This window comes from Podarcis filfolensis, assembly GCF_964270895.1.
Source record: "Podarcis filfolensis genome assembly, chromosome: Z".
NCBI classification, from domain to species: domain Eukaryota; kingdom Metazoa; phylum Chordata; class Lepidosauria; order Squamata; family Lacertidae; genus Podarcis; species Podarcis filfolensis.
The window spans coordinates 47,788,534-47,803,698 of NC_139617.1; the positions used below are offsets into that span (position 1 = coordinate 47,788,534).

Genomic DNA, 15,165 nt, shown 5'->3' on the forward strand with positions numbered 1-15,165 from the left:
TTACCTGTTCTTGTACATCCATATTAATGTTCCATCACTGCAAAAACAGGAATAAAATGTTATGTATTTCCTTGCAGACTTCTTGTTATATCACAAAGCTGGAAGGGCAGTAAGGCCCTCTTGAGAATAAATCCCCTGTTGTGGTTAACACGATCCTATGTTGAGCAAATCCACACATGTGTGTGCAGGATCAAGCCCTGTGGACTGTCCTCGTGCCCTTCACCCAGACCAGCAAGCCACCTCTTAATTAGAAGGGCTCAGTGGTACAGCATCTCCTTTGCATGTAGAGGGTCCTGGGTTCAACACCTGCCATCTCCAAGTAGAAGTGACTGAGACAGGGAAATATTCTTCTCTGTTGGAACCCCTGGAGAGCTGTTGCCAGTCAGTGTGGACAATACTAAACTAGATGGATCAACTGGCTGCACACAGTAAAAAGCACTTTTTCTGTTCTCCTATGAACAGAATCTGTTCTCAAGTTCTCCCCTGCTAAGGATCACATCTTGGATACATTCTTCGTGTGTCGGGCTATTTGTTGAATATTCATTAACGTTTTAATAATGATATTTTATTCCCATATTTCAACAATTTGATAGTTTTATATTTGTGTTACGGAAATTCCGGGGGGTGTGGTGTGTGTGTGCAGGTCTTTAAAGTTAAATTTACAAATATTATGCCTGAATGTATCCTTTTAACTTGACAGCTCAGGGAAGTTACCTAGCTTTAAAAATAATATAAAATCAACTCCTTTGCCAGCTTCCTCCATTCCAAAGCTATGTAGCAATGATGTAGCAATGGTGCTGTACGAACTGTATTCTGGGATAGGATGGGAAAGTTTTAAAAGTCCTTGTCACCCCATCCTCGGGGTTCAAATTTCCTCTTCGAACCTGTTGCGCAATAATTTTTGGTCTACAGCTATTTGCTCCGGTTGGTGGCTGGACTCCTCCGTTTATTCCGCAGGGACCTGTGGGCTCTGCCTGACAAGCTGGGTGGCTGAGCAGCCTCACACCTAGATTTTTAACAATTTGACAACCTGGCATAGCATTTAACCAAACTTAGATTTCCACTCTCAAGAGAGGAAATGTGATGGCGTGGAATCTGTGGCAACTAATGAAAATTCATACCAAACCCACCCCACAACTGAAACAAAAGTAATCAGGCCTGGGCCTTCTCTCCTTCAAATGTCACCTGGGGCCAGCCATTCCATCAAACTGTCTCACTAGAAAGGATGGGAAGCCACAGGGTTCATCCCATTAGCTTTGCTCAAAGCCCACCTCCACTAGGTAAAATTGTTTAACAACTGGTACCCATTTTACTTTTTCCTCACCCCTCCCCTGCCCCTTTCCTCTTGCAGGGCATGTTTCTTAAGACTGTAAGCCTTCAGGGAAGAGGCTGCCTTGTTTTAATTCAGTGACTCTCAAAGGGCGTGTCATGTGCCACACTGTGTGGCAGGAGAGGATGGTAAGTGTGGCAGGAAGATTCAAGGACAATTAGTATTACTGGGAATTTTCTTATGTAGCTGCATTGATTTATACTTTCTGAATGTCCCATTGCCATATTATAAATCAGTTGTGTTTTATGTTATAAATCAAGCACCGCTAGGAGTTGTTTCTTTGTGTTTTCCAATGCATTTCTTACCAATAAAAAATTCAGTGTGGCAAGCAAACTTTTATTCTGAAACTGTTGCCCAGAGAGAGTGAGAGCCACTGTTTTAACTGATAGCATGTTTTCCAATGCATCTTACCAATAAAAAATTCAGTGTGGCAAGCAAACTTTTATTCTGAAACTGTCGCCCAGAGAGAGTGAGAGCCACTGTTTTAACTGATAGCATGAAAGCCATCCTGGGAGCCTTTTCAGCTGAGGAACAGAGTACAAATGCTCAAAACAAAACAAAACAAGAGCACTTGTGGTTGCAGGCTGCTCTCTGCATGGTAGTGTCAACCATTTCTATAGGACTTGGGGGAATGGGTTTGACAAAGTGCTTTAGATACATCATGTCAGACTGACACTTCCCGTGAAAAGTCAGGCTGGACAGCTCTGTCTATGTCCAATCCTCATCAAATTTACATGTAAATTCATGTAAAATTCATTCCATCTCATTTCTGCATTATAATCTGAGGAGTTTTTATGAAAAAAGTTTTATGACAAAATGTATTTAAATATGTATTTCATCTCAATTTACACATTTCTAAGATTTGATTCAATTTAAATGTATTTTGTTTTATTTTTGAGCTAAAAACTGCACTGCAAAATTCAGAGAAATGTGAAATTGAAAGGGACTGGTACCTCGGGTTAAGTACTTAATTCGTTCTGGAGGTCCATTCTTAACCTGAAACTGTTTTTAACCTGAAGCACCACTTTAGCTAATGGGGCCTCCCGCTGCCACCGTGCCGCCGCCTCACGATTTCTGTTCTCATCCTGAAGCAAAGTTCTTAACCTGAGGTAATATTTCTGGGTTAGCGGAGTCTGTAACCTGAAGCGGATGTAACCTGAAGCGTATGTAACCCGAGGTAGCACTGTATTAATGATCCATGCCTTGGTGCACGTTAAGCCAGTTTGTTTAAAAACTGCCGATCAACCTGGCTGGTGGGGGAGGGGTTTGGACAAGATAGCTGGATCCACAGTTAAAGTCCCTCATAATTTTCACTTGTTGAAAGAGCTTGAAGAAGGTCAGAAAGGACTAGGACCCTTGTACCTAAGGGACCGCCTCTCCTGGCATGCCCCACAGAGGACCTTACGGTCTGCAAATAACAACATCTTGGAGGTCCTGGGCCTCAAGGAGATTAGACTGGCCTCGACCAGGGCCAGGGCCTTTTCGGCTGTGGCCTCGACTTGGTGGAACGCTCTCCCACAAGAGACCAGGGTCCTGCGGGATCTGACATCTTTTCACAGGGCCTGCAAGACGGAGCTGTTCGCCAGGCCTTTGGTTGGGGTTCAGTCTGACTTCGCTTTCCCCCATAAGAACTTGTATGAAAGTGGCGCCACAACTTTTCTCACAGACTCATATAAGATCAGTATAGACAGTTAGGCATGGTGGGCATTTAAGGTCCCCATCCCAAATTTGCAGGTTGCCATCTGATTGGATTTTATTCTGATCCTGATCTGATTTTAGGATGTATTTTAATTGATTGCCTGATTTTATGTTAGTGTATTATACATTTGATGTTAGCCGCTCTGAGCCCGGTTTTGGCCGGGGAGGGCGGGGTATAAATAAATGTATTATTATTATTATTATTATTATTATTATTATTATTATTTAGCACAGTAAGCTGGGGCCTCGAAGATGACGAAGACATGACACTCACAAGGTGGACAGACCTTTTTATTGGGCCACCAAGTGCAAATTATGAAAACAGAATACACAGCTTGAAAGCAGAGTGTGGACCTAAATATCCAGAAGCACCCTCCAACAGTTAAGATTCATAACTAAAACTAAAATTAATATGAATGGAATAAATAATTCCAATGGAATGGTGAGTGCACGAAGCCTACCAGAGTTAGCAAAATGGCAAAATTCTTGTAGCATTAAAGTTGTGCTTCCAGAGCTAAGGTATCTAATGATGTCCAAAAAAAAAATATGAATCTTCTACAACCTCCAGAAGAACAAATTTATAACAATTAATTTTAGCTGAATCCCAAACTTGTCTTAAACAACTTCTACTTATGTTTAATGTCTTGATTTGCAATGCAAACCACCAATGCATTAAGACTTTCTGCTCTGGATACTTGAAAGAATGAATATATGTAATATGCAAGACCCATATGTTTTCAGGCATAATCAGAGAGAGAAAAGGCAGCACAATTATTTCTCCTCTTTACCAAGGCACTATAATTTTAAGCATAGACCTGAAGTAGCCCAGAATTGGAGCTCCGGTGTTTTCTGATGAAAGCAGCCCTGTTTAGGGAAGTTTTAAGGATTGATGATTTTTTGTTATGTTTTTAGATATGTTGTAAGCCACCCAGAGTGGCTGGGAAAACCCAGCCAGATGGGCGGGGTATAAATAATAAAATTATTGTTATTATTGTTATTGTTATTAGACAAAAGCATGGCAAGGTCAGGTTGCTGTGGAATAATATTTCAGAAAACTTTTTCTAAAGAAGAAAAAGTACAAATGGCATGCTTTATACATCTTGCTTTAGTCAAAGAGCTGCAGATAAAATTGTTAAAAGCTGACCAAGCCTAATTCTTCTCCGTCTATAATGAGAAACAAGATGTTGGGTGTCTATGATCCTAAACCGTGAGTAGGCAAACTAAGGCCCAGGGGCCGGATCTGGTCCAATCGCCTTCTCAATCCGGCCCGTGGATGGTCTGGGAATCAGTGTGTTTTTACATGAATAGAATGTGTCCTTTTATTTAAAATGTATTTCTGGGTTATTTGTGGGGCCTGCCTAGTGTTTTTACATGAGTAGAATATGTGCTTTTATTTAAAATGCATCTCTGGGCTGTTTGTGGGGTATAGGAATTCGTTCATTTTTTTCCCTTCAAAATATAGTCCGGCCCCTCAACAAGGTCTGAGGGACAGTGGACCAGCCCCCTGCTGAAAAGTTTGCTGACCCCTGTCCTAAACACTTGCTTCTTGTAAGAACAGTACATTCTAACTGATTTCCAGGATGCCAGGATCCCTTTTCCTACTTACCTGTCCAGGTAAGCAAAAATTGCCAATGATAATATTGCCAAGAAGGAAATCGATAGCAGAGCTGTCTTCCCTCTGGAGAGTGTCATCCTTATCAGAAAGAAAAAGAGGAGATGTTTGCCAATATCTTCACTGAGCAGAGTTCAGGGAGAGCCTGGAAATGCTTCTGGCCTGAAATGTGACCCACCCCCACGCCACCCCACCCCCGAGTTGGTTATCATTGCCAGACAGAAACCCTGGAAGGGTCACAGCACTCACACGGAGGCTATTCTGTGAGTAGGGATAGAAAGTTCTGCCAATTTCAGTTATCTCGTTTTTTTCAATTTGCCAGTCTTAAATTCAGTTCTCCACATTTCTGCAGCAACATATATGTATTTTAATGCAAGCTCTACCTTAGCACATGCATTTTTGTGAACATTTTCTGGTTGGAGAACTGCGGCACAAGATTTGCATGAGTACAGATTTGAGAGGCTCTGTTTCAGGAAGTGTGAATATGGTAGATTCAGCTTCAAATGCAAACCCATCTCAGGCGACGTTTCCCAGGAAGAGAAAGGTGTGACTGTCAAGGTGACCTAAGCCTTTAAGCACCCTGCCCTCTGACTCACAGTGCAGAGCTCCGCATGCTTGCAGAATAAATCCCCACTGATTTCAAACTGCAGTTTATTCCCTAGGAGCATGCAAAATGTTGTGCAGTCTTTTTAAAAAGTTTGTCACTGGGCAAACCATTTTTTGTAGAACTATATCCAGCTCTGCTTGCTTGTTAAATATATATAGAGAGAGAGTGTACTGCTTCTGTAGAACAAGCATTCTACAAAATGAAGGAAATAGAAATTTCAGGGAAAACAGTTACTGAAAGATTGGAAAAATAATTAAAATGGGCCAAAAATTGATTTAAACACGCCAGCAGTCTACATATCTGGGTAGACTTGTCTAAACAAAAAGCCTTTTAAGCAGGCACTGAAAAGGAGTACAGTGAAGACAACTGCCTGATGTCAATCTGAAGGGAGTTCCAAAGGGTATGTCCTGCCATGCTAAAAGACCAGATCCTTACAAACGCAGAATGGTATTCTGTAGCCACTGTTAACAGTGTCAGCTACATAGATCAAGGCAGTCAAGTGGGAGTATATAGGGTAAGACCATCTTGCACGTAAACTGGTCCCAAAGATTTTAAGGGCTTCATTGAATCTGGCCCAGTAGCAAATCAGCAGCAAATGCAGATCTAAATATGAGGATTTGGGGCAGGCACTTACTTTGGTTTTGTTGTGTGGATTTTATCACCTGAGAGGTCAGCATCAATCTTGTGGTCTTTAGGTGAAAGTAGCAATGCTTAGCTTCTGGTTCTAAAAAGAAGGAATAAAACAGAGTTGTTACAAAACCTCTTCTAGGTTCTCACTTCAAGGGAAGCCCCATGGACCAAAGGTCCAGCCCGTATAGATGTTGTTGGATCCAGCTCCCCATAGTGCCAGCCTGCTGCCTAAGTCCCCTCCTTGCCAGGGTTTACATACATACATAAAATTTATTACGGTCAGAGACCAGCTTGAGAAACACAAATGGGACTACAATCCCAATAGCAAAACAAACATTTAAAACAATATAGAACAATGGATTTTAAGTTTAAAAGTGTGATAGACATAAGGTAAAAGGTAAAGGTACCCCTGCCCGTACGGGCCAGTCTTGACAGACTCTAGGGTTGTGCGCTCATCTCACTCTAGAGGCCGGGGGCCAGCGCTGTCCGCAGACACTTCCGGGTCACGTGGCCAGTGTGACGAAGCTGCTCTGGCGAACCGGCACCAGAGCAGCACACGGAAACGCCGTTTACCTTCCCGCTATAAGCGGTACCTATTTATCTACTTGCACTTAGGGGTGCTTTCGAACTGCTAGGTGGGCAAGAGCTGGGACCGAATGACGGGAGCTCACCCCGCCGCGGGGATTTGAACCGCCGACCATGCGATCGGCAAGTCCTAGGCGCTGAGGTTTTACCCACAGCGCCACCCGCGTCCCACGTGATAGACATATAATCACATAAAAACTTTAAGATAGACTACCTTAGAAAAATGACCCAGAGTCGCCCGTGGATCCAAGTTTGGGAATTTTCTTAACAAACTAGATTGAATTGGGGGATAGTCTGCGCCTACAGATCTGTGCGCAGAATCTGGCGACAATCCGGGTTGTTTTGTGGTCTTTGCCTAACAGGAGGAGATCGAATTTTTGCTTTACTGGGAGGTCAGCAATCCTCACCAGCAGGGGGTCAATGGTTTCTCTACGTGCCTCAAAAGGGACATCTAAAAAATATGTGTTCAGGGCTTCCTATGTTCCCCAATGGACAGGCGCAAATTCTCTGGTCATATGGGACTTTTTTAAAGGATCCTTCCAAGACCGGCGAGGGCAGAGCTGAGCTTCTGGCAAGTGTAAAAGCCCTTCTTGCATTTTTGGATACAAGAAAAAAGAGACATGCTGCTGGTGCAGCTATATATCTCTCAATTTCTACAATTTTGTAGTTGGGGCACCTTAAGCAGTCCTGTTGTCTCTTGGTGTCTATAATTCTTTGCCTAACCATTGCTTTTGCTTGGCCCAAGCCCAAACCTAGAAGGTCTTGAGGGGCAAAATCCAGTTTCTGAAGAGTGTTCAGGACTGCTGTCTGCCAGCCTGACTGGAACTGGTCGCCAGGGTTCTTTCCAAGCAATCAGAGACTGTGTCTGCACTACAAGCAGCATCAACGGGGGTTCAAATCCCCACAGGTATGGGGTTGCACCAGGTGTATAGGGGCACTTCAAGCTTCCCCCCACCCTGCTGTAGTCCAGAGTACAACTCCCCCCCCAAAGCAGGAACATTCTACTAACTGAGACACCAGTTCCCTCTTACTCCTCCACCCACCTCACTGAATGGTTTCTACCGTATTTCTCGCTCTATAGAACGCACTTCTCCCCCTCCAAAAATGAAGGGGAAATGTGTGTGCATCCTATGGAGTGAATGCAGGCTCCTTGGCTTTGGCGATAGCAACGCGAAGCCCCCCCCGTGCTCCGGAGGCTTCGCGTTGCTTTCGCTGAAGCCCCCGGAGCGCGGGGAACTCCCGCTGTGCTCCGGGGGCTTCAGGCAGCTATCCACAAGCCTTCGGAGCACAGCAGGAGTTCCCGCTGTGCTCCAAAGGCTTGCAGATAGCCGTCTGAAGCCTGGAGAGCGAGAGGGTTCGGTGCACACCGATCCCTCTTGCTCTCCAGGCTTCGCTTCACTGGAGAGGCGCTGCACAGTTTTCCCTCTCTGCACAGCGCCCCTTCAGCGAAGCGGGAGGAGAAATGAAAGGGGCTCCGTTTCTCCTGCCGCTTCGCTGAAGGGGCGCTGAGCAGAGAGGGGGAGAATTTTTCCCCTCTGTTCTCTCCCTCCTATGGTCCAGTGCGTCCTATAGAGCGAAAAATACGGTATTTATCCCAACTGGTTGTTATAAGAACTCTGTAACCTTAAGAAACTGGAGCCTGAGTTTGCTTTCCTTCCCTCCTCTTTCATGCTGCTTCTTTTAGAATGCAAATCTAAGGATAAAGACCAATCAAACACACATATTCCACAATTTTTCTGTCCCCTCCCACCCTATTCAGGGCGCCAAAAGAATTGTCTGAGATCAGCACACTATATGTGGATTGGAAAAGTGTGTTACCTTCTGTGCATGGGTTGGAGAGCCCCCCAAATAAATCAGTTGTCACAGTGTGAAATATCACTTAGAGGACCTGAGAGACCAGGGTTCAAATCCCCACTTGGCCATGACACTCACTGCATGTGACCTTGGGGGCCAGCACTGCCTCTCAGCCTAGCCTACTTCACAGGGGTGTTGTGCGGATTAGAATATCAGTGATAAAAATGAATGTACTGCCAAGAATGTTATTTTTATTTCAATCAGCCCCGGTAATAGGCAGTGCCGGATGCTTTGAGCAATGGCAAAAAGACATATCTAGGTTCATCTGGCAGGGGAAGAAACCAAGGATAAAATATAAATTATTAACAGATGCAAAAGAGAGAGGTGGTTTCGCCTTGCAGGATTTGAAACTTTATTATGAAGCATCCTGTATCTGCTGGATCCGGGACTGGATTATGCTGGAAAGTGCAGACATTCTAGATTTAGAAGGTTATGATAATAGATTTGGATGGCATGCATACCTATGGTATGAAAAAACAAAGGTCCATAAAGCATTTCAGAACCATATAATAAGAAAATCAATCTTTAGGGTATGGGGAAAGTATAAAAATTTATTTGAGCAAAAAACACCCTTGTGGCTTTCCCCTTTGGAAGCAATATCTTTGAGAAAAGTGAATATAAGTAGTAATTGGCCGACTTATAGAGAGCTGCTAACCAAACTGGAAAATCAGTTAAAATTAAAAGATTTTGAAGAGATAAAGGAACTAGTAACAGATTGGTTACAGTATTTTCAGTTGAATGATATCTTCAAGATAGATAAAAAGAGAGGTTTTAGTTATGAGATATCAAGATTCCAAAAATAACTCCTAGAAAATAATATCAAAACTCTGTCCAAAAAAATATATCTTGCTCCTAGAATGGTGTACAAAGGATGAACAGGTTAAATCGACTATGATAAACTGGACAAAGGACTTAGGACATAACATACAAATGGCAGATTGGGAGAGGCTAAGGAGAACAGAACTGAAATTCACAGCGTGTTGTACGCTGAAAGAAAATTCTATTAAAATGATCTGACTCCTACTAAGTTATACAAAATGTATAGAACAAGCTGCAATATTTGTTGGAAGTGTAAAAAAAAGGAGGGTACCTTTTATCATATGTGGTGGTCATGTAAGATAACAAAGTCTTTTGGGGAATTTATATACAATTAGGCCTTTACATGCCTAAATATCCTTTTCTCAGCAGTTCTGGAGGAAAGACATAAATCCCTTGCTATGAATGCAGGTGCCCCTGGCACTCTGGAGAGGTCAAATTGGCAGCGCATGTCCTCTTGCCAAGATCTATTCAAAATCTTTATCAAACCCCTCTTATTAAATCTGCCAGGACAATCAGACTGCTAGAGTAGAACAGTCTGTAGAGCATGAGATTCTTAGATCAGACCCTCGTGGTCCCTTCCATCTCTACAATTCTAAGATTTTACTCATTTCAGATCAAAATGCATCTATTGCTTTCAGAGTGGCCAAATTCTGTGCTGTAGCAAGCAAAACTCCCCAGGAACTGACCTCTCTGACCTTTAATCATTTTCTCCTTCGGTGTTTGTGACATGACCGTAACTTTTATCATGTTGCTGTTTATCTTAGTTTATTTTATGCTACTTTTATTTATTTTATTTCAGTGGCGTAGCGTGGGGGGTGCAGGGGGGGCCGGCCGCACCGGGCGCAACATCTGGGGGTTAGGGTTAGGGGGCGCAAATCCACGGGTTAGGGGGTGCAAATTACTTGCCTTGCCCCGGGTGGTGACAACCCACGCTACGCCACTGTTTTATTTTACCACATTGTAAACATTTGTGCCTCATTTTTCCACTCTTTAGCTTTTGACCATAAATCCAATAAATATTTAATTTTATTTGCATGTTCACTTGTTTATATCCAGTGAAAGTTGCCAACTGATGAGATGGGAGCAATCCTTAGCTTGCTTTTTTGCCTTTAACAGCAGCTTGATCTGTAGAAATTATGCAAATGAAGTTCTTCACAACACTGACTTCTTCCATATGTATGAAGGGCAACCTACTTTTAGAGAGCAGAATGGTGGTTGGCTGAAAAGCTGACAACCCAGTATTAAATTTCACTATTTTTTGCTTTTGTAGAAATTTGGATAATGCCACCAAATATGAAAAGAAAATCAAAGCAAACACAGCATTTCTGTATCCAAATCGCCAATTATCTTAGACGTCAAGGACCTACACCTTTGATTTCCACCCTCTAATGTAGTGTTTCCTAAATGGTGGACCCAGGAGGTCCACGTAACCCACACAGGGGGTCCATGGTACATCAACTGTCCAGGACATCCCATTTTAGGGGGCCATGAGAGCATGGTGCCCCCAACATGAGCAAGATCACAGTGCTCCAAAATACAAGTTTTGGAGCACTGTGCTCTTGGACAGGTCATATAAGCCATGAGGGAGTGCAACCTGGAAGATGCACAGCCCAGCTTTGCGCTGGGACAGACCGGAGGGTATGGTGGCGCAATTCACATAACAAAAACCACCAATGAGATATCAACATTTTGAAAATTAGGGTCCATGGCTTGGCTTTTTAAAAACAGGAGGTCCACAACACTTAGCTAATTGGGAACCACCGCTCTAATGGCTATCACATCGTGCAAATGTCTTAAAATAGTCCCTTGTTTGCAAACTGCTTTGAGTCTTATAAGAAAATCCGCATGCATATAAGACAGCAATGACCATAACTCCATGAAAACAACCCCCAGTTAGAATTTCCAGAGCAGGTAATATCAACTTCCACACAATGCTAAGCCAATTGTCACTATTAAAAGCCAAAGCTTGTTCGAATTTTGGCAGTGAGAGAAGAGCAACCCCAGTCAAAGTGGAACTGACTGGCTTTGCCAATTTAACCTCTTCCAAGCACCCGAGGGAAAAGAAACCCAAAGTACCTTCTAATAGAATCAACTAAGATGCCACAAAATAGTGCGATTTTTATTTATTTATTTATTTTAGTTCTTCTTTTAACTTTTCATGCTGGACTTGAAAGCCACATGCTGGGGAGAATTAAATTTGATTAGGAATACAGGAACATATCAGGCTGCCTTTATGCTGACTCAGAACATTGGTTTACCTTGCTCAGTACTGTCTACACTGATTTGCAGTATCGGCACTCCCAGGGTTTCAGGCAGAAGTCTCCCAGTCCTAGCTGGAGCTGCCAGTGATATAAATTGGAACCTTCAGCATGCACGGCAGATGTTCCAGCACTGAGCTATGACCCTTCCCTTAGGATTCTGCCAGGTGCAAAGAGAGCAGGTGATGTGCTATGGTTGGCATGTTGGACTAGGACCTTGGGCCAGTCACACAATCATAGGATCATAGAAATGTGGAGTTGGAAGAGATCCAGATGTACACATCCCTACACCATGTTAATTTCTCTCCATTTCTCATTTCCCCCCCAATTTTAAATTCAGTTCTCTATCAGTTTCTGGTTGTTTTGTTTTGTTTCGTCCTCATGAAAATTTCTCAGCATTTTGGCACACATTGCTCATAATATTTGTTTATCTATTTATTTCGGCAATTCATAAGCAGTTTCCAACAAAACAAACTCTTGAGTGGTTTACAATATATGTTACAAACATATAACATACATAAGATTGTAACATATACTAGAAACTAAACTCTGTGCCATTTAAAACATAGACAATTTTGCATGCACTTTGACTAACAGACACATTTTTGCAAGCAATTTTTTCTAATATCATGCATTTTGACTAATTTGCATATTTTAATGCTCGTTTCCTCCTTACTTATTAACACACTTACTTGGTCGCACCATAAAAGCTGGAGGAGAGTGAGTGTCAAAGGAGTACAATATTTCAGTTCATGTGTTCTTTCAGGAAGCGTGAATTTGGTAGGCTGAACTTTCAACGCAAAAGCTACTGAATTTAGTTACTTAGTATATATACCACAGGGACACGGGTGGCGCTGTGGGTAAAACCTCAGCGCCTAGGACTTGCCGATCGCATGGTCGGCGGTTCGAATCCCCGCGGCGGGGTGAGCTCCCGTCTTTCGATCCCAGCTCCTGCCCACCTAGCAGTTCGAAAGCACCCCTAAGTGCAAGTAGATAAATAGGTACCGCTTTATAGTGGGAAGGTAAACGGTGTTTCCGTGTGCTGCGCTGGTGCTGGCTCGCCAGAGCAGCTTCGTCACGCTGGCCACGTGACCCAGAAGTGTCTCCGGACAGCGCTGGCCCCCGGCCTCTTAAGCGAGATGGGCGCACAACCCTAGAGTCAGACACGACTGGCCCGTACGGGCAGGGGTACCTTTACCTTTATATATACCACCTTTCCCTCCAGGTAGCATATATGGTTCTATTCCATCCCATTTTATCCTCACAACAACCCTGTGAGGTAGGCTAGGCTGAGGGACTGGCTCCTGAGGCCACACCCATAGGTTGAAGTGAGCTTCAAGACTGAGTGGGGGATTCAAACCCTGGTCTCCCATGCCCTATTCCAACACTCTAACCCAGAGTTTTCCAAACTTTTCCTGCTGGTGACACACTTTTTTGACATGATTTATTATAAAATTTATTAGTATTTTCCACACAACAACAACTCAAAAAATATCGAAAAATAACAATACACAAAACACAAAAACCAACATTAAAAAAAATCCACATCTTACAATATAAACACTAAAAAGAAAAACACACATTGACTTCCACCAATCCCACAGCACCTCCTTTATCTCTCATTGTGTCTTTCTGTTTTCCTGATCATCTCTATCCTAGCATCTAGATATAAATACCTCTTTCTTATCCTTTCACTTCACAAGGTTATTCCAGACTCAGCCAGATTTAGACACTCCCATTCCTTTTTCACTTCACTTTTTGGTTTTTGTCTTATTATATCTGTCAATTTGGCTAATTCTAAATATTCTGAAAGCTTACATAACCACTCTCCCCTAGTGGGTAACTGATTCCCTTTCCAATACTTAGCCACCAGTATTCTTGCTGCAGACGTCGCGTATAAGAAAAAATTAGCTTTGTTTTTTGACAGGCATCATTTCGCGACACAGTGATGTACTTTTACTAGCAAACCAGAAGTTATACTTTCCCCTGGGGAACATCTGTGTGAAACACCTACACACTGCAGCTGAGCTGCACACTGGCTCTCATTTCTCCCCCATCTCTAGCAAGTTAAGATGCAAATTATTCCTCACCTCCACCGCAACACTTCCCAACATTCAGGAAGGCCAATGGTAAGACTATTAATGTTATTGTTTCAGGGAATGCCTGGGCCCTTAGATCCCAGCTCAATCGCTGAGATCATCTGCAGGAGCATCGCTGGTCATCCCCCAAGTCGGTGAGGCTCATTTGACAAACGTAAGTCCTGTGGAAAGCTCTGCCATTAGAGATTCAACAGGCACCTTCTGCCTCAACTTTTTAAATGGCAGCTGAAAAACTTGAGAATTATCTTGTCTAACCCTCTGCAATGCAGGAATCTTTTGCCTAATGTGGGGCTCAATACCACAATGCTGCGATAAAGAGTTTCATGTTCTACTGATTTTTTTTTAATTTTATGAGTAAAGGTAAAGGGACACCTGACCATTAGGTCCAGTCGTGACTGGCTCTGGGTTTGTGGCGCTCATCTCGCTTTATTGGCTGAGGGAGCCGGTGTACAGCTTCCGGGTCATGTGGCTGGCATGACTAAGCCACTTCTGGTGAACCAGAGCAGCGCACGGAAACGCCGTTTACCTTCCCGCTGGAGTGGTACCTATTTATCTACTTGCACTTGGACGTGCTTTCGAACTGCTAGGTTGGCAGGAGCAGGGACCGAGCAACGGGAGCTCACCCCGTTGCGGGGATTCAAACCGCCAACCTTCTGATCAGCAAGTCCTAGGCTCTGTGGTTTAACTCACAGCGCCGCCCGCGTCCCTAATTTTATGAGTAGTTGTATATTAATATTTTTTATAAATAACTATCACTACCTCACCCTACTTCTGTACCACCCAATAACTGGAGTTCTCCAAGGTTACAATGACCTTGGGCCGGTTACAATATCTCAGACTAAGCTACCTTGCAGGATTCCTGTGAGGGTAAACTGGAGAGGGGGAGAAGTGTGCATCCCCCCTAGAGATGAGATATAAATGTAATAATAAAAGGCGGGAGGGGGGGACAGGGGGATGACACACACATACACCATAATACAGAAGCAGAACCTCAAACCTAACATGGAATAAAAACAGCAGTGAGAGTCCCGACAAATGAACAGTGGCAAGAGAAATTGATGGATTATGCGGTACTGGCGAAATTGACATACAAGCTGCGAGACAAGGACAACTGTTACTTTAAAGAAGAATGGGAACTTTTTACAAAATACTTTAAAAAAAACCCCAAAATGAATTGGACTCCTTGGCAGGTTTTGAATAAACATACACAAATTTATTGATTGTTAACATAATAGACAGATAATTTAAGGGTTTTTATAATTTTACAATATGCAGAGAATAACATGTGTTGAAAAATCAGAGGGAGGAGCTGAGGGATGTCGTGGGGGGGGAGGGTTTTTCGTGGGGAGGGAAAAAATGGAGGGGGAATGAAGATGATATGTTTTGATAATTTGTTATGTTGAAATTCTTAATAAAAAATATTTTAAAAACAAAAAACCAAACACAGCAGTGAGAGATAGCAGCAAAAATTATGCCTGCAAAAACTTTCTGTTGGAAAAAGACTCCTGCTGCTCCCACCACCACCCTCTGGCAGCTGGCAATAACCTTTCCTGTGGCTGCCCCCAGACTGTGACATTCTCTCCCATGAGAAGCTAGACTGGCTCCCGCCTTGTTATGCTTCTGCTGGCAGGCTAATACCACCCTATCCAGCCAGGTATCTGGAAACTAAGATG

The 15,165-nt window shown here is 43.2% G+C and overlaps 1 protein-coding gene and 1 pseudogene across 3 annotated transcripts in view; one reads left to right on the forward strand and one right to left on the reverse strand.

The window, feature by feature from the left end:
- GLT6D1 (glycosyltransferase 6 domain containing 1) overlaps nt 1-15,165 on the reverse strand; it is a 53,835-nt gene that overhangs the window by 25,693 nt on the left and 12,977 nt on the right. For both annotated transcript variants that reach the window (XM_083597400.1, XM_083597399.1), the window contains exons 2-4: nt 5,882-5,971; nt 4,635-4,721; nt 5-37 (exon numbers count right to left, since the gene is read on the reverse strand). In XM_083597400.1, the coding sequence (XP_083453526.1) occupies nt 5-37; nt 4,635-4,720 (119 nt within the window). In that variant the 5' untranslated portion in view covers nt 4,721; nt 5,882-5,971. The remainder of the gene's footprint in view (nt 1-4; nt 38-4,634; nt 4,722-5,881; nt 5,972-15,165) is intronic.
- LOC310754920 (ubiquitin-conjugating enzyme E2 variant 2-like) lies at nt 1,022-3,710 on the forward strand (annotated as a pseudogene). Its single transcript, XR_014552317.1, has 2 exons — nt 1,022-1,458; nt 3,263-3,710. The product of XR_014552317.1 is annotated as a ubiquitin-conjugating enzyme E2 variant 2-like (transcript).